The 19,274-nt window shown below is 52.6% G+C and overlaps 1 protein-coding gene across 3 annotated transcripts; it reads left to right on the top strand.

The window, feature by feature from the left end:
* Positions 1-338: 338 nt before the first annotated feature.
* On the top strand, positions 339-17,751 carry Osbpl7 (oxysterol binding protein like 7). Of its 3 annotated transcripts, none has more exons than XM_028755051.1 (23): positions 339-470; positions 1,721-1,871; positions 1,978-2,103; positions 2,259-2,312; positions 3,262-3,375; positions 3,709-3,804; positions 3,918-4,035; positions 4,656-4,759; positions 4,970-5,062; positions 5,146-5,278; positions 5,366-5,460; positions 5,641-5,736; positions 6,809-6,946; positions 7,403-7,496; positions 8,338-8,585; positions 8,755-8,892; positions 14,379-14,442; positions 14,567-14,645; positions 15,793-15,937; positions 16,085-16,229; positions 16,314-16,440; positions 16,556-16,678; positions 16,809-17,751. In XM_028755051.1, the coding sequence occupies exons 2-23, from the start codon at positions 1,797-1,799 to the stop codon at positions 16,915-16,917; spliced, it is 2,514 nt and encodes an 837-aa protein (XP_028610884.1). In that variant the 5' UTR covers positions 339-470; positions 1,721-1,796; the 3' UTR covers positions 16,918-17,751. The 3 variants fall into 3 exon arrangements, 2 of the variants coding, with proteins under 2 accessions (XP_028610884.1, XP_028610886.1); XM_028755053.1 differs by having other exon boundaries at positions 351-470; positions 8,353-8,585; XR_003709689.1 differs by lacking the exon at positions 16,809-17,751 and having other exon boundaries at positions 351-470; positions 16,297-16,440; positions 16,556-16,672.
* The last annotated feature ends 1,523 nt before the right edge of the window (positions 17,752-19,274 follow it).

The following is a 19,274-nucleotide window of genomic DNA, read 5'->3' as shown; positions in this document are numbered from 1 at the left end:
TGGTCCAAAATGTGCCATCTATTTCAGGTGTAATTGAGAGGGAGGGTGAATAAGGAAACGGCCTTGAGTGTTCACTGAGGTCAAGGCCGTGTTAGTCTGGATAAATCCTTTGCCTCCAATGGCTTGAAGCCAGCAGTTGTCTAGTCCTCTGAAGCATGTGGAACTATGCCCAGTGGGGACTGTGCCCCTCATTTCCAAGTCATTTGGTACCACTCCGTCCTTAGTCCTCCCGAGAGCAGGGGGGCAGAGCTGAGCGGCAACCCGGAGCTTGGCGGGAGGAGGCAACGGGGGAGGGGCAGGTGGGGAGATCCGGCTGGAGGGGAGGCTCCGACGTCTCCTTCCTTCCTGGTTCCTGCAGCAGCTGCTGCCGCTGCTCAGCTCTGTGAAGAGGTAGCCGGTGACTCGGAGACAGCGTCTCAGAGGCACATCGGCGTACGGACCAAGAAGCACTGGCGTCCATGGACCCTGGGGTAAGGGAGCCTTGCTGACATCATCTGACATTCCTGGGAGGGCTTCCTCTCCTCTGGAGCTGGTGGGTCTACTCCTCTGGTAAAGGCGCTGAGAATGGAGGTGGTTGGGGTGGTGGAGGGGCACTCACCTGGCTCACTAGACCTCTCCTTCCTACTGGTAGACACCTCCCACCTCTCCCGGGAGCCAGCAGCAAATGGCCAGGGTCCTAGCAGGCAGGACAAGGGCATAGAAATACCCCAGCACCCGAAGAGTTTTGAAACTTTAAATGGCTAAACGCATGAGTTTCCCCTTGGGCCGGTCTCTTATGCTGTGACCTCCTGGCCACATTTACACTGTCACTTCCTTGCCCCTCTGGGCCTCAACTCCTCAGGTGCTTGCTAGCTGCATGAAGCTCTGAGTTGCTTCCCCAGACACAGGGCAACATCACCTCTCCGGTCCCCTCCCCCTTCACACACACACACACACACACAAACACACACAACCTCATGCATTATTGATCTCCTGGCGGAGCCAGAATGGCCAGAGCCGGTGCCAAAGGCGCCTGTGGGCACTGCTGCGGGACCTGGGTGGACCGAGACATGTTCTTGGCCACCTCTTCTCCCACCCACAGTGTCTCAGCCGGCCAGTGTCCTGCTCCTTCTGGGTGGGAGGTGCTTCTCAGGAACACAGAGGACTAACGTGGTAGCAAGGGGCTGGTGAGGCTGTGCAGGGAAGAGAGTCCAAGGTGGGTATCCTCAGGCACGTCTGGTGAGAGGAGGCATGGGAAAATAGGACTGTCTCAGGCCTCAGTTTCCCCATGCAAAAAATGGGAGTGTGAGAACTGGCAGCAATAGGGGGCCAATTAGGAGAAGTTTGAGGTGCAGTTTGCAGAGCAGCTGTGGCAGAGAGGTGGCGAAGCCACAGATATAGGCAAAGAGATCCTGGAGGAAGAGGCAGCTGAGCTGAGGAGCTCTTGGCCACCTCGTCTCTGAGGCCCTCCATCTTTTCTTGGACCCTCTTCTTTCTTCACTCCCCAGCCTCACAAACACTGGGTTCCTGGAGTGTATGTCCAAGGCGGAGGCACACATTGGGTGCAGTGGCCACAGTGGGGGTTGGATTGGGTGTTGCTGCCCAGGCCCAGGGGTGGTCAGGGCATACTGGGGTGTGGGGCTGGCATGTGAGTGGAGAATGTGTATCTCGGTGTGGGAGGGACCAGCAGTGGGACACATGGCAGTATGGTGGTACTCATGGGTCTCTCTCTTGCTTCAAGGGTTCCCCCAAGACAAGGTGACATTCTCCCCACCCCACCCTCCTCTGCTGTCCTCATCAGGAGTAACTTCTTCCTCATGGACTTCCAGGAAAGGGACACTCCCTCCCTGGCTGAGAGCACTCAGTCTTCAAAGCCCAGCAGTACCCAGCAGGTCTGAGTAGAAGAGCAGCGGAGGGTGGGCTGAGCTTGGGTCTTTGGGGGGTGGACTGAGGTAGTGGGCTCACCAACTGCTGCTCTCCCTCTACCCTGGACTTCAGGCCTCAGAGCTGTGGGAGGTGGTGGAGGAGCCCCGGGGCAGGCTGGGAGCGGACGACATCATGCCTGAGAGACAGGAAGGACACCTGCTCAAGAAGAGGAAGTGGCCTCTTAAGGGCTGGCACAAGGTAGGGTGGCAGGGGGTGGGAGGAGCTACATGCGGGAGGCTGCTGGACAGCCCTGGTATTCCTGTGTGGAAAAGAGAAGAAAAATGTGTGTTTGTTCTCTCCCCACCCTCCACCCCTCCTTCTCCGGGATGCCTGGTCCTGTCCCTCCGGGACAGAGGTACTTTGTGCTCGAGGATGGGATCCTCCACTATGCCACGACTCGGCAAGATGTGAGTCAGGTTCCGGGCTTGGGGTGTGGGGGGAGCCTGCCCCGGGATGTTCTGAGCAGGTAGGGGGAGTCTTGAGTTAGCCAAAGCAGGGTATGACTCTCACTCGTTTCCACCTTTCAGCATCCGCAGTCAAGTTACAGTTGGCTTTCTGTATCCTTAGGTTCCACATCTGCAGATTCAACAATTTAAACACACGTGCACGCGCACACACACACACACACACACATGCACACACACGCGCACACACACACCACACAAACACCACACAAACACCACACAAACACACACTCTTGTGCACAGACACACACACACACATATATGCACGCACACATGCACATGCATACACACACATATACCACACAAAGACACACACATGCACCAGACACACACACATACATGTATACACACGCACATGTGCACACATACATGCTCCTTTTACTATAAGAGATGAGCAGGTTTGCATTTTGGTTTCCTCTGTGGCTCCTAAAACCCAAAACACCACGAGAAAACTGCTTCCCTGAGACTCAGCCTCCTTCCTGCTGACTCGGGGTGGGGGGCACACTCAGCCACCTGTAGAGCTATCTGAATGATGCCCATTGCAAACTAAGTGCCCAAGAAATGGGAGCTTTGTCACCTTAGGCCTTGTCCTCCTCTTGTGCTGGGAACAAGAAACAAAGCTGGACTCTCAGGTTCCTTTGGGAGGGCGGGGGGCAGTCCTTCCTCCACCATGTAGATTCCCGGGGTGGTGGTATTTTTGTGACCTCTCAGACCTGGATGAAGTTGGACATAGCGTAATGTTCTGTACATATGAGATTACAAACAAGCCCCTTTATATATGACTTGAGGTGCTTGACCCTTGAGTCTGGAGTAGCCTCAAGGAGATGGTAACTCTGTGCTCGAGAGATCCTCAAGTCATTCCCCTGTCCCCCCCACCAACCCTCCACTCCAGATCACCAAGGGGAAGGTCCACGGCTCCATCGATGTCCGGCTATCCGTCATGTCCATCAACAAAAAGGCTCAGCGCATTGACCTCGACACAGAAGACAACATTTACCACCTAAAGGTGACATTCCCAAGAACAATGTTGTGAACACTAGCCTGGCAGAGGTGGCCAAGGCAGAAGCATAGGAGCTGAGGGGTCTTCTTAGAGTTTGACAAGAAGAAAATTTCTATTGTGTGAAACAGCCAGGAGCAGGCCCACTCTGATGGTTGGCTGTTAACAGATACAGAACTAAGAGCTCCGATGCTTGGAATGCCATACTCTCTGTCTGCAATAGGGTTTTGTGCAAACTGGGCGCTCTAGGGAAATTCCCTGCTTGCCTGGAGATCAGAGATTTGATATTTTGCTCCTGGGAATCAATCCCTCTCTTCTTATCTCCCTCCATCACTTCCTCAGATCAAATCTCAGGACCTGTTCCATAGCTGGGTGGCTCAGCTACGAGCCCACCGCTTGGCCCAGAGATTGGACATGCCCAGTGCCACTCATCGGAAGGTAAGATGGGTCCTGGAGTGAGAGCAGGTGATAGGAAGATCGGGTGGAGGCTTTCAGAAACTGGGATCTAGAGAGCTGGGTATCTTTCTTAACCCTTGACTTACTCCCCACAGGCTCCTGGTACCCAGATGCTAACGGCAGGTAGTGCCTCAGCCTTACCTGGGGTTGGACCTCGAGAGAAAGTGTCATCCTGGCTGAGGGACAGTGATGGCTTAGACAGATGTTCTCATGGTGAGAGCGCCTGGCCCAGGGCCTCTGTGGGTAGGACCCATGTTCTCAGATCTATGCAGAATCAACAAGAAGGGAGAATGTTACCTTCACCACTTCCTCAGAGGGGCCCTTCTGCCAGGGGAGCCCCTACTCTGCCTTCAAGATGATCAAACCCTCTTGGTCAAATCTTCTTGGCCCTGAGGAGCTTCAACTTAGAGAATAGCAGGCTTGTGCCCTAGGCACGCAGCAGACAACACAGTAAAATTTCTAAATAGCAACAGGAAAAGATTGTGCCCTAGAAATATATTTCTGCAGTAAGAGACCGAGATAGTGACCCAGAGAGGGTAGTGTGTATAAATAAGGAGATAGAATAAGCCACGCATCCTGTACACAGGCAGAAGACGTGAGGGGCGGAATGCAGACAGAGTGGGGATAGACCACTGGCCTCCCAGAAAATCAGAAGCAGCTACACCAGAGAACTGGAAGTGCTGGGGTCCTGAGACAGACAAGCACAGTAACAGTGTTGAAGTCTCCCTGGCTGCCAGTGATGTCTCTGGATGGAAAGAAACTGAAGGGCATGGGGGGACTGGGAACTCTGGTACATCCAGGAGATCAGTGTCCTCTCCTTCCTTCTCCCCCAGCACTCTCAGAATGTCAGGGTAAGCTGCAGGAACTACACAGACTCCTTCAGAGCCTGGAGTCCCTACACCGAATCCCCTCTGCCCCTGTGATCCCCACACACCAGGTAAGGGTCAGGGGAGGGGGCAGGGACTGCTCAGGGCCCCTCACGCCCATCACTTTGTGGGGCAGGCCTGCCTGCCTCATACTTGCCCAGCAGTCTCTGGACCGTTGGTCTGCTCCATTTGCCCGGGATACTGCCAACATGCTGCACCCTATGCCTGGGTGATCTGTGCTCTCCCAGCTCTGTGACTGAAATTATTCTTCAACTTGCCAGGCCTCAGTGACGACTGAGAGACCCAAGAAAGGAAAACGGACCAGCCGCATGTGGTGCACACAGGGCTTTGCCAAGGATGACACCATTGGACGGGTGAGGAGGGGTGTGAGCCCCAAGTTTCAGGGACACAATGCCCTGGAGGAGGCCACCCCTTCACTCTTCGTGTTCACTGTCAGGTTGGCCGTCTCCATGGCTCTGTTCCAAACCTGTCTCGTTACCTGGAATCTCGGGACACTTCTGGGCCCCGTGGCTTGCCACCTCCAGACTATGCCCATCTGCAGCGCAGTTTCTGGGCTCTGGCCCAGAAGGGTGAGTACAGGCTAGGTGGTGGCTAGGAATGGGTTCAAGAGGTCGGGAGGGGAAATGGAGTCTGACTGTCTGGCCTGCCCCCGGCAGTGCACAACTCCCTCAGCAGTGTCCTGGCTGCCCTCACCACAGAACGGGACCGACTGAGAGACCTGCACCAGGGCTCAGAGCTGTCAAGGATGGCGGTGAGACTCAGGGACATGATAGCTGATCAAAGGGAGGGCCTGAGACTGAGGACTGCAGGCCCCATTGGCAAAATCTGTGCCAGGGCTCAAGGGGTGACAGAGGTTGTCCCTGAGTTGGTGCGGGTGGTAGGTGGGAAGGATTTCCCCTTCCCACACCCAGTCCCTCGCCCTCTGCCTCAGGTTTCTGAGGCCCCAGAAGGTCAGAGGCGCCTCCACTCACTCTCCATCTCCTCAGACACTACAGCAGACTCCTTCAGTTCTCTGAACCCGGAGGAGGTGAGGATCTAGGGTGGACAATGGAGTCCTCCCTGTGCTTTTCGTCCCGAGTGTGAGTGCCAGGGTCAGGGGACAGGGTTGGTTTGTTTTTTTTTAAGTCTAGAAATAGGTGAAAGGATGGTGGGCTGGGGGATCCAGCTTTCCTTTCTCTCGCATAATACCACAGTTCCCTTGACTGACCCTGTAGATGGCTTGTGCATCATATTTTGGTTTGGCTTGGTTTGGTTTGGTTGTAGTAGCGAGGCGTGAACCCAGGGCTTTGCCCATGCTAGGCAAGAAGTCTACCTCTGAGCCACACGTCTGCTTCTGAGGACTTTTGCTTTTACTTCCGAGCCCACGAGACATTGGTTCTTACCCTTTAGCAGACCTGTCCAGCCTTTGACATTACAATTCACACCCAAGACCAGCATGATCCACCCCTGTAGTCTCAGCACTTGGGAGGTAGAGGCAGGTGGATCTCTGTGAATCTGAGGCCAGCCTGGGCTACAGAGTGAGTTCTAGGACAGCCAGGGCTACACAGAGAAACCCTGTCTTAAAACAAACAAACAAACAAACAAACAAAATGTATAATCAAGTTAATAACAACAAAGAAAGTTGCAAACAATTTTTCATAATGTTTTAAGGAAGTTTATGATTTTGCATTAGCTTGCCTTCATTTGTCTACAGCTCATGGGCCACAGGCTGGACATGTCTGCATCACAAAACTAAAACCCAAAGAATCTAATGGATGGCCTCAGGGTCCCTCAGCCAGGCTTGATTAGAGTCTGACTGTGACGATCGCATGCCAGCATTGTATTCTGAGCCTCGGTCTTCTAATCTGCAAGGTGGACACAGCTGCACCTGTCCATGGTGTGCGGGTCCAGACTGAGTGGGCCAGCAAGGGGGAAGGGTGGAGCCAGGCTCTGTTGGCTCAGCACTTCTTCTAAGTCCAAGTTTTTTCCTCTCCCTTACGCTCTCTTCTCTCTTCTGCTACTTGGTGGTGGTGGTGTGTGTGCGTGTGTGTGGCAGTTCCCTCTCCAGGAACTGTCACTCCAGTGGCCTCTGAGGTCTCATATCCATCTGGCTCCCACAGCAAGAAGCTCTGTATATGAAAGGCCGAGAGCTGACCCCCCAGCTGTCCCAGAGCAGTGTGCTGTCCCTCGCCGACTCCCACACCGAGTTCTTTGATGCCTGTGAGGTGCTCCTCTCTGCCAGTTCTTCCGAGAATGAGGTGAGGGAGGGAGCTGGCAGCAGGAGAGAAGGGACTTGGGCAGGATGGGGTGGGGCCTGAAGATTCCTGGGTCCTATCTCAACACCTTAGCAGCCATCTCTGAGAGCTTACCCTGCTCTGTTAGATCTGTGTGACTCCAAAAACCTCACCTCCTTGTTGGAGATGCCCTACCTGTCTGCTGTCTGGAGTTATCTTCCCATGACCTCCTTTCAGCTTTCATGGTCCTTTGATCCAGACTATCTCAGCACCATCAACTTCTCTTTCCTCAGTGTCTTACCATTTTCCCAAGCTCTTTTCTACAAGTCGGTACCAGCCACGACAGGACATTACCTTAGGGCTAAAATTCCTCCTGCCCTATCATCCCTCTTCCCACCAAAGGACTAGCACATAGCATTCTTACCAGGCCCTGGGCATTGCCAGTCTATGTACCCCTGCCTACCAGTTCTTCCTGTGCAGGGTTCTGAGGAGGAAGAGTCGTGTGCTAGCGAGATCACCACCAGCCTGTCTGAGGAGGTGCTGGACATCAGGGGAGCTGACCGCTATCAAAAAGGTACCAATTGGAAGAGGGCCACGAGATGGGGGAAACCTGGGTATGCCATGTGGAGAAGCTGTTTGTTCATGGCCTAGGTCATGAAGACTCTGTCTGCTGTGTCTGGTGGGCTATTGGCTTTGAGTACTGAGTCTAGACTTAACCTTGGAACCATGAGTTGGGAAATACTGGAAGGGGGCATTTCCTGGGGTGGGGTGGACCAGGCTTGGGAATGGTGCTGGCCTTCATTCTGTTAGGCTTAGCAGGGTGTGGCAGGGAGACCCATGGTTCCACTTGAGCACGTTAGCAGAGTAGCTTTGGGCTTGACATTTCACTAAAAATGGCCGAGGACAGGGAGTGTGGTTTTGTAGGGCGTTGCCTCCTAGGCACAAAGCCCTGGGTTCAGACCCCAGCACTGCCTTAACTGAGAGTGGTGCAGACGCCTAGGATTCCAGCACTCGGGAGGTGGAGGCAGAAGGATCAGATCAAGGTTATTCTCAGTTCCACAGTAAGCTGGAACTCAAGGGAACCCTGTCCCTCCAGAATACTGGGAGGATAGTGGATGATCTGGATCCTAGCATCTGTTCTGTTCATCAGGGGACAGAGGCAAGGATGGGACTCAGGCCCAGCTTCTGTGCACTTGTGTATAGCAGTGGAACTGTCCTGTCTAGGTGATTCTTAGCCCTGCTGCCCATGCAAATCCCCAGGATATCACAAGCAGTCAGATGCCCCAGTCTCCTCCCATAACGGGCAACGCTGGGATGCCTCAGGAGGTTAGGAGGCAGCCCTGTGCAGTGAGTGGGCCTGGCATGTCTGGAACACCAGTGTTCAGAGGGAGACTAAAATGTCTTCATTGGCCCAGGGGCGTGTGTTCCAGGGATTGCTGTGGGGCCCCCTCGCCGCCGCTGCCTACCAGCTGCCAGTGGGCCTGGGACAGATGTGAGCCTGTGGAATATTCTCCGCAACAACATCGGCAAAGACCTGTCCAAGGTGTCGATGCCCGTGCAGCTCAACGAGCCGCTCAACACGCTGCAGAGGCTCTGTGAAGAGCTGGAGTATAGCAGCCTCCTGGACCAGGCCAGCCGCATGACTGACCCCTGCGAGCGCATGGTACCCACTCAGGGCCGCCTGTTCCTTCCCAGGTTCTGTCTGTCATTCTGTCATCCCAGGTCCCCGCTGGGTGGGTCCCCGATGCTGGAGCACTACATCAAAACCCCAGACTTTGCTGCTGCCCGCATCCCCCGGCTTCTTTACACCTGTGGCACTTGGTTTCCCACAGGTGTACATCGCTGCCTTTGCTGTTTCCGCCTACTCCTCCACGTACCACCGGGCGGGATGCAAGCCCTTCAACCCGGTCCTGGGAGAGACCTACGAGTGCGAGAGGCCTGACCGTGGTTTCCGTTTTATCAGTGAGCAGGTGTGGGCCCAGAGGTGGGAGGACTGTTTCCAGGACTGGGCCAGGGGAAGGCCTGGGCTGTGAGGACCAGAAGGTGGGTCAGTGGAGCCAGTGCATGGAGAAGGACAGGAAGCAGTGGCCCCTGGTCAGGGACATGCTAATGGGGGAGAGTTCTGTCCTTCTTAGGGGAGGCAGAGTGAAGCAGAAGTCAGGAGGTCGTAAAAGCCACACCCCAAGGTGCGCTGTGGGCGGCAGCACTGCTAGCTAGGTCTTGAAGGGTGAATTGGAGAAAGCCTGGGTACGGAGCTGAAGCCTGGTTTGTTTCATGTATGTGTCAGCCAAGGTGAATAAAGTTCAGCAGTTAGAGACGGGGTTGAAGGCAGGGCAGGCTAAACCATGTGCTTAATAGGTGAAGGTGAGGTGCATTCTGGGATTTTATTTACTTCTAAATCTGAAGGCAGTGGGAGGCGTGGGTACTCGGGCACGCTCTGAAGAACACTCAGGCACTGGGGTACAACAGTTGGCAGAGGCCATTATCAGCCCATTAAAGTCATCTGCCTGAGAGCTGAGGGCATCCTGCACTCAGCCCCTGGCACTCTGAATTCAGGAGCTCTTGTATGAGTCACAACTGACAGAACTCAGCAGCCAGGTAGATGGAGAGGGGCCTGGGAAGTGACCGACCCTGTGCCGGGGCACCACGGCCCATGGTGTGGTGAAGGGCTCAGCTCCGGGGAGCTGCCAGCCTGTGTGGGCAGCAGACTGACCAAGTGTAGAGGGGCCTCTTGTGGTACTGGCAAATGAGGTTGGTGGGCTGAGGGAGAAAGCCGGGCGGTCCTGTCTTTCTAGTTAAGGAGACTGTGCGTGAGTGCAGGTGCCACCTAGCAAGACAGAAGGCGGAAGGCAAGAAAGGAGCTGTACCATGTTACCCACTGGGCGGGACTTCCTCAAAGAGATGTCCTGTTGGCTTTGATGCCTGCAGACCTGGGCCTGGGAAGAGGTGACAAATCAGTGGGTTCCCAGCTTAGAAGGTGGGAAAATCAGGACCCCCTGGGGACTGTGTCACCCAGGAGGGGCAGTGGTTCATGGGACTAGGGGCTATCTTTTTGAGTGATGGACAGGGCAGAGATGGAGTTATAGAGTGTATAGCAGGTGTGTCCAGCTTGCAGCCCACTGGCTGAGTGCATCCGTGGACAACCGTGACGGCAGCCCAACACATTTGTTGGTGACATAGTGCCACATCAAAAGGCTGGACAAGGCTAGGTGTGGTGGCACATGCCTTTAACCCCATTACTAGGGAGGTAAAGGGAGGAAGATCTCTGTGAGTTTGAGGCCAGTGGTCCACACAGCGAGTTCTAGGATAGCCAGGGCTGTAGAGAGAGACCCTGCTTCAACCCATCCCCCCAAAAAAGGTTGCCCAACCCTGACAAGAGTGAAAGGTTTTTTGTTTTGTTTTACACTTTATTCTTTTCTCATACATTACATCGAGACTTAGTTTCCCCTCCCTCCCTCCTCTCCTTCTAGTCCCTCCCCCCACCTCTCCTTTTCCCAAGAAGAGTGAAAGTTAAAAAATAAGAATAAATCTAGGAAAAGGGCCAGTGTGATGGCTCAGCAGGTAAGGGTGCCTGCCCCTAAGCCTGATGACCTAAGTTCAATCTCCAGGACCTGCATGGAAGAAAGAAAAAAACTAGCTCTTAGAAACTGCCCTCTGACCTCCACACACATGCTCCCATGTACCTACAAACATAAATAGACATATATAGATATGTATGTTCATACATTAAGTTTTGTGTGTGTGTGTTGCCCAAATGTGTCTGTACAGGACTTGCCTACCTGCTTCTGCAGAGGACAAAAGAGGGCATCAGATTCCTTGGAACTGGAGTGATAGATGTTTGTAAGCTGCCATGTGAATACTAGAAATTGAACTTGGATGTGTTTATGTAGAAAGACCTCTGGAGAAGCAGCCAGTGCTTTTAAGTGGTGTGTGATCTCTCCAGCAGCATCCTCATTTAATTTTTTAAAGTGAGTGAGTGAGTAAGTGAGTGTGTGTGTGACAGAGAAAGAGAGAGAGAGAGAGAGAGAGAGAGAGAGAGAGAGAGAGAGAGAGAGAGAGAGAAATCTTATGAGTGCAGTCCCCATGGAGGACAGAAGAAGGTTAGATTTCTTTTTTCTTTTTTCTTTTGGTTTCTCAAGACAGGGTTTCTCTGTGCAGCCCTAGCTGTCCTGGAACTCACTGTATAGACCAGGCTGGCCTCGAACTAAAAAATCCACCGGCAAGGGTTAGATTTCTTTGGAGCTGTAGTTATGAGATGTTCTGAGGAGGTTCCCAGAATATGCTCTTAACTGCTGATCCATCTTTCCACCCCGAATGCATAAATGCATTTATGTGTATTTATCTGTACACACATGCGTGCACACATACATACATATAATTTGAAACTAGGGATTAGAGAGATGGCTCAGGGGTGAAGAATACCCAGAGGACTCAGGTTCGGTGCCTAGTACCACGATGTGGCTCACAACTGAGGTAACTCCAGTTGCAGGAGACCTGATGTCCTCTTCTGGTCTTTGCAGACACATGGCACATGAACATATACATGGGCACTCACTCATTCACATAGATTTTTTTAAAAAAGATTTATTTATTTTATGTATGTGAATACACTGTTGCTGTCTTCAGACACACCAGAAGAGGGCATCAGATCCCATTACAGATGGTTGTGAGCCACCATGTGGTTGCTGGGAATTGACCTCAGGACCTCTGGAAGAGCAGATGGTGCTCTTAACCACTGAGCCATCTCTCCAGCCCCACATAATCTTTTAAGAAAGATAATTACAGAAATTGCAGACTGTTTTCAAGAAATGTTATCACAAGGAAAGAGAAAACAAAGGTGTGGTCGCCAGAGGGGATGTGAAAGGCTGAGACACTTATGTTTAGTTTTTGCTGGAGGTGGTTTGCTTTGTTTTTTGAGGCAGGGTCTTATAATGTAACCCTGGCTGGCCTTGAACCTGCCTCCGCCTCCTGAGAACAGGGATTAAAAGTGTGCCAGCAAGAGAATGAAAATTTTACACAGCAGAATAAAGCGTAACATCAGGAAGAAGCCTCCCATTCTGACCCACGGGTGGACCTCAGCAACTAGTGTCCTCCCAGAAATGATGGCCACGGATGCCAGCAGAGACATACACATCCAGAAAGGGAAGGCTCACAATACAGTCATAGAATCTGTACTCTTGCTGATGGCTCCTGTCACTCAGTATAAAGCCTTATTCATATGGCTGAGTGTGCCAATAGTTCTGTTCCTTTTATTACTGAATATCCCTTTGTGTGGACACATGGCAATTTGCTTATTTTCTTTTTGATTGGCATTTGAATTGTTTCCTGTTTGGGAGATTATGAATAAAAGTGCTATGAGTGTTTATGTGGGAAAATAAAGGGAAGGCTTGCTGCCTAGGATGGGAGAAACAGGAAATCCTTTTGTTGTGAGAGAAGGGGCCACACAGAGGGAAGGACTGCAGGGAAAGGTGTGGGGGAGCTGAGGAGCAGCGGGGAAGAGCTCACAGGGGAGGAGCAGGGAGCATGGATGAGGCGGAGTGGGAGGAGTTACCTTCTCCTGTTCTCTGTTCTTCCTCCGACTGCAGGAGCGAAGGGCATGACAAGTAGCTTGGGTTTAGGGCCTTAGATGATGGCTGAGCGCCCAGGGCCTAGATGGAACTGGGCCTTCCCTTTGTAGGTCTTGTGTCCAAGGTCGAAGCCAGGGATCAATACACAGAGCGGCTGTCTGGCCAAGTGTTTTTCTTTTCTTTTTTTTTTTTTTATGATTTTTTAAAAAGATTTATTTATTTATTTTATTTATGAGTACACTGTAGCTGTCTTCAGACACACCAGAAGAGGGCATCCAATCTCATTACGGATGGTTGTGAGCCACCATGTGGTTGCTGGGATTTGAACTCAGGACCTCTGGAAGAGCAGTCAGTGCTCTTAACCGCTGAGCCATCTCTCCAGCCCCCAAGTGTTTTTCTTAACATTTATTTCTTTTTATTATACTTGTGTCTATGTTTTGCCTACACGTACGCCTATGTACCATGTTTATAGAGGCCAAAGAGGGTGTCGGAGCTCCTGGAACTTGGAGTTACAATTGTGAACCTCCATGTGGGTGCTAGGAACCAAACCTAAGTTCTCCAAAAGGGCAGCCAGTGTTCTCAACTACTGAGACGACTCTCCAGTTCCCACGATTTTATTTATTATTTTTATTTATTTATGATGTATGTGTCTATGAGTGTATGCCACGTGGGTGCAGGTAGCCACAAAGGCCAGAAGAGATTGCTGAATCCCTTGGAACTAGGGTTACAGGCAGTCGTGAACTGGGTTCTGGGAACTGAATTAAGGTCTTCTGCGATGGCAGCCAGTGCTTTTAACCGCTCAACCATCTCTTCAGCCCTTGTTTTTTAAAAAGTTGGCTATTCCATTTATTTATGTGTGTATGGATATATGAACATATGTTCCATATGCAACACACATATGAAAGTCAGAGGACAGCTTGTGGAGTCTGTCCTCTCCTTCTGCCACATAGGTTCTAGAGATCCAACTCAGGTTATCGGGGCTGGTGACAAGCATGCTTTTTTTGGTTGTTTGTTTTTAAGATTTATTTGTTAGTATACTGTTGCTGTCTTCAGACACACCAGAAGAGGGCATCAGATCCCCTTACAGATGGTTGTGAGCCACCATGTGGTTGTTGGGAATTGAACTCAGGACCTCTAAAGGAGAAGTCAGTGCTTTTAACCACTGAGCCATCTCTCCAGCCCCAGCCCCCCACCCTACCCCATGATAAGCCTGTTTACCCACCAAGCCATGCGCTGGCATATCTGGTGAGTGTGGGGAGCGAGTGGCCAAGGACTCTAGGTAGGAGGGTAGGGTGCTGGGTAGAAGGAAGGGAAGCCAAGATGGTGTCTGCAGGCCACAAGAAAGCACAACAGAAAGGAGAAGAAAGTCTTGGCTTCAGCCTGAGTCAGGGAAAGACAGGGAACAGGGAGACAGGGAGGTGAGGCTGTAGGAATGTCCACTGTGGAGGTTGTGCATGTGAAGCCATTTCCAAGTGAGCATGAGGCCAAAAGTTTTCAGAGTGTGGAGTAGAGCCAGCAGTGATCAGACAGGAGGAGGCGGATGGAGAAGGAAGCGGGTCCTCAGGGAGGGCCAGGTTTCAGGGCATAGGCTGGAGGCCCTCTTTGGTACATTGCAGGGAATGCCTGCCCAAAGCAGGGCTGGTTAGGGCTCTATCAACAGGGCTGGCCAAGGTTAGCCAGCCAGGCAGATGAGCAAGGACAACACAGGGCCCCGTGGGGAGGAGCAAATACGGTCTTGGGTGGGACAGGAAGTATCAGGAGCACAAGACTTACAATTAACAGATTCTTGTGACACTAAGTCAGAGTCAGAGAAATTAGGGTGGGAGGGAGGCATGTTCGGAGACCCCAAGCTCCTCAAGACAGTGTTAAGGATTTCTCTGCTCATCAAGGTCTCCCATCATCCCCCGATCTCCGCGTGTCACGCAGAATCTGAGAACTTCATCTTCTGGCAAGGTAAGGGATGTGGGGCCGGACAACCATGAAGGTCAGGGATAGCAGGGTGGGGGTGGCTGAAACATTCTGGATCACTCTGGCCTTATCTCTCTTGCTCCCTGCCCCTCCTACCACGGAACTCCAGATATGAAGTGGAAGAACAAGTTCTGGGGCAAATCCCTGGAGATCGTGCCTGTGGGGACAGTCAACGTCAGCCTGCCCAGGTGAGTACTGTAGATCCCAGTGGCCAGGCCTGCCCATGGGCCCTCTCCTGGCTGCCCATGGGGCAGTGCTGTAGAGGGGTAGAGGCGTCTAGTCTAGCCCTGAGCTTCAGGAGGTTACAGCAGGCAGTCTTTGTACAGGTTATGCCTGCATTTGCAACAGTTACTGTTAAAAAAAAAAAAAAAAGTGAGGTGGCTAAGAACAGGATGGGGGCGGGGCTTAAAGAGGTCATCCGACTAAGTTTCTTTCACAGCTTTTTGATCATGAATCACATTAAGAAATGCACTTGAGACTTCAAACCAGCCTGTGTGCAAGACACACACACACACACACACACACTGAAATCTAAATGAATCTTGGGACTAAATGGATCACAAACCAAGTTCAAAAAACCTCATTTCATCCAGCTGTGGTGGTACACACCTTTAGTCCCAAGCACTTGGGAGGCAGAGGCAGGCAGATCTCTGAGTGCAAGGCCAGCCTGGTCTACAGAGTGAGTTCCAGGACAGCCAAGGCTACACAGAGAAACCCTGTCTTGGAAAAAAGGGGGGATTGGGGATTTTAGCTCAGTGGTAGAGCGCTTGCCTAGCAAGCACGAGGCCCTGGGTTCGGTCCTCAGCTCTGGAAAAAAGAAAAGAAACGAAACAGAAAGCCCTCATCTCAGTCTGTCATACAGATGGGCAGCTGAAGCTGACGAGGAAAGGGGCCTTTTCCTAAGAGTAGCAGGGGCCAGGGGTGGTGGCACACACTGTCTTTAATCCCAGCATTTGGAAGGCTGAAGCAAGTGGATATCTGTGTGTTCAAGGTAGCCTAGGCTATGCAGCAAATTCCAAGGCCAGCCAGGGCTACCCAGTGAGAGTCTGGTGAACCAGACCAGAACCAGAGAGTAGTAGTGACTCTCGTATCTTATCTCCGTGACTCGGGCACTTAGGGACTTTCTCATGGATCCAGACATGTTCACTGATGTTCCGTGATGGCGACTCTACTTTATGAACAAGGGTCGTGCCTCACAGAGCGGGCACTAGAACCCTGGGACTCCTTTCAGGCCCACGTGACTTGATACGATACGCAAGTTGGGAACACTTCCTTCAAAGCTCACTTGTTTCCCTGGGCTGGTTGACTGCTGCCCTGTGTGTCTGTCTCTCTCAGGTTTGGGGACCACTTTGAGTGGAACAAGGTGACGTCCTGTATTCACAACATCCTGAGTGGCCAGCGCTGGATCGAGCATTATGGAGAAGTGCTTATCCGAAACACACAAGATAGCTCTTGCCACTGCAAAATCACCTTCTGCAAGGTAGGCAGGCTGCCCTGACCCCGCCCCTCCACGTGACCCCGCCCCTCTACCCAACCCCACCCCTCCACCGTGAGAGAGGCCTCTGATCCAGACACCCTGGGGAAGTGGGGAGAGCCCCTCACTCGAGCCCTGCCTTCTCCACCCTAGGCCAAGTACTGGAGTTCCAACATCCATGAGGTACAAGGTGCGGTGCTTAGCAGGAGTGGCCGCGTACTCCACCGCCTCTTCGGGAAATGGCATGAGGGACTGTACCGAGGCCCCCCACCAGGTGGCCAGTGCATTTGGAAACCCAGTAAGTGGGGTGTCCAGGGAGAGCTGGGAAGGGTGAGGATGGCTCTAACATAGTTCACCTGTCCCAGCTCCTTGCTTCCCCCAGATTCGATGCCCCCAGACCATGAGCGAAACTTTGGGTTCACTCAGTTTGCCCTGGAGCTGAATGAGCTGACGGCAGAGCTGAAGCGGACACTGCCTTCCACTGACACACGGCTACGGCCAGACCAGAGGTCAGTGCCTGGCTGGCCACCTCAAGGAGCTCCCTAAAATGGGGAAGGGGCGGAGACTTCGTGTTTGGAGATCCCTGAGACTAGCCTGTGCATTGACCGAGGCTTGGATCATCAGGTACCTGGAGGAGGGAAACATCCAGGCTGCTGAGGCTCAGAAGAGAAGGATAGAGCAGCTCCAGCGAGACCGGAGAAGGGTGATGGAAGAAAATAACATAGTCCACCAGGCGCGCTTCTTCAGGTGCTTCCGCCCTACCTGCTCTGGGTCCTGCTGCAGCCCGGCTCCTCACTGCCCCCTTATGCATTGAGTAAGGTGACTGTGGGAGGCAGTACCAGGGACTCACCGCCTAATGGTGCATTTTTTCCCCCAGGCGACAGACAGACAGCAGTGGCAAGGAGTGGTGGGTGACCAACCATACATACTGGAGGCTGCGTGCTGAGCCAGGCTATGGGAACCTGGATGGGGCTGTGCTCTGGTAACCCTGGCCTCGGGGCAGGAGACTCTAGGTCCTCACTCCTGCCCCAACTCCTGCTATGGACACATGGGTGAGGTCAGGCTCCCTCTTGTTGCCCTTGAGTGCAAAGGGACAGCCTAGGCTCCAGCCCTTTCCCCCTCTGCTGGCCAGAGGGGTATCTCAGCACACTCCTTCCTCTTCCACTACTGAGGTGGAAGTGGAATCCGTGCTTTTGCCGTCTTGTTTCCCCAAATCTGGCATGTCAGACCCTTCTCGCTCAGCCATTTTCCTCATCTGGGAGTGTTTGGGAGAGATGCCAGGTTCCCCAGATCTGCTCCCCATTTCAGTGCCTTCCTTGGACAAAGAGGGCCCCTTGATGCTACCCAGACTTCCCATGCCCAGGGCGCTGGCTGTGCTGCGAGGTTGGAGTGAGTGAAGGAGAGGAGATGCCCCTTTTCCCATCCTCTCCTCAGCATCTTCCCTGTGTCCTGTCCCAGCCCTTGTCCTGCATCCCCATCTCCCAAACGCCAAAGCCCCTGCAGCTTCCGGCTCTCCCATCGCTGCTCCACCCGTGGTCCCTTCAGGCTCAGCTTAGCAGAAGTCCCAAGAGGTGGGAAGCAGTCTGGGGTGCCTGGCCTCAGATTCACCCAGGAGGGAGTGAGCCAGTGTGAGTGTAAGTAAGTTTGTGTAGGAGTGTGTGTGTGTGTCCTGCTTGCCGGCAAGCAGGAATCCTAATGTAGCCAGGACACCTCCGCCGCTGCTGGTGTCTGTTACCGTTGCTGCTCATTTTCTCAGTTTGCCTGAGTCAGGTGAATTGCTATTACATTCCAAGCTCCAATAAAGACTGTCCTAGACTTTGGCCTGTGACCACTCATTGAAAAAGACAGGTTCTCAAGCTCTGGGGAAAGCTCATAGCCGCCGCTATGTAGTGACTCATGTTGCTCCAGAAGGTCCATCTCCAAAGGAGTAGGGGTAGCTCGGGGGCAGAGCGACTGCCTAGCATGCAGAAAGTCAGTCCTGGGTTTAGTCCTCAGCACTGACCAAGGGGGGGGGGGGGCGGTGTTTGACAAAAGTTAACTTGTTTGACCCAGGAAGATGGCTCAGGCAAGCTAGGTGTGGTGGCGCACGCCTTTGATCTCGGCACTTGAGAGGCAGAGATAGGCAGATCTCTGTGAGTTCCAGGCCAGCCTGGTCTATAGAGTGAGTTCCAGGATAGCTGTTTCACAGAGAAACCCTGTCTCAAAAACAAACAAAACAAAAGATGTCTCAGGGGGTAAAGACACTTTGTCATGCAAGTATGCTGGCCGGAGTCTGATCCCTGGAACCCATGTTAAACCATGGAACACACAGACAGACAGACACACACACACACACACACACATACACACACACAGAGGATGTTTTTAGTTCCTGGAACTGTGGCCTTATTTGGAAGCAGGGACTTGGCAGATTCAACTGGTTCCTTGTGTGAACAAGAAAGTTGGCCATAGGGAAGAGCACTGTGGGAAATGGGTCAGCCATTCAGGGCCATTGCGCTATGAGTGGTGGGCAAACTGGCAGGAGGTCTCCACAGCCAGGAATGTCCAGTAGGCCGTAAACCGGCAGAAGCAGACAGTATCTCTGAGCCCCTGAGAAGGAGCTAGCCCTGCTGACTGTCATCCCAGCTTTCAGACCCCTGGCCTCCACTGGAGGTTTTCCTTTGCCTGGTTTGTGTATGCGTGTTCATTTATATGGGTGTGTCGGTATGGGCATGGGTGTGCACATGTGTATGTTTTCATGTGGAGATCAGAGGACAACCTCAGGTGTCTTTCCTCTGGAACCTTCTATCTTTTGTTTGAGATAAGGTCTCACTGGCCTGGAACATCTATAGGCTAGCTGGCCAGTGAGGTCCAAGACACTCCCTGTATCTATCTCTGTGGTGGTTTAATATGCTTGGCCCAGGGAGTGGTACTATTAGAAGGTGTGGCCTTGTTCGAGGAAGTGTGTCACTGAGCTTGAGCTTTAAGACCCCTGTCCTAGCTGCCTGGAAGATAGTCTTCTGTTTGCCTTCAGAACAAGATGTAGAAGTCTCAACTCCTCCGGTGCCATGTCTGCCTGGATGCTCCCACCCTTCCTGCCATGATGATAATGGACTGAACCTCTGAACCTGTAAGACAGCCCCAGTTAGATGTTGTTTCTGTAAGAGTTTCCCTATGGTATCTCTTCACAGCCATGAAACCCTGTGTAAGGCAATCTCCCATCTCATCCCCAGTGGGATTATAGCATGAATTGTTCTGGAATACAAATGCAGGTCCTTGACACTTTCAAGGCAAGCACTTTACTTATTGAGCTGTCTGTCTATCTGTCTGCCTGCCTGTCAATCTGTCTCTGTCTTTCTCTGTC

The sequence above is a fragment of the Grammomys surdaster genome, unplaced genomic scaffold, assembly GCF_004785775.1.
Source record: "Grammomys surdaster isolate TR1022 unplaced genomic scaffold, NIH_TR_1.0 126048, whole genome shotgun sequence".
NCBI classification, from domain to species: Eukaryota; Metazoa; Chordata; class Mammalia; order Rodentia; family Muridae; genus Grammomys; species Grammomys surdaster.
The sequence above is the reverse complement of the archived record's forward strand: the minus strand, read 5'-3'. Positions and strand labels throughout refer to the sequence as shown.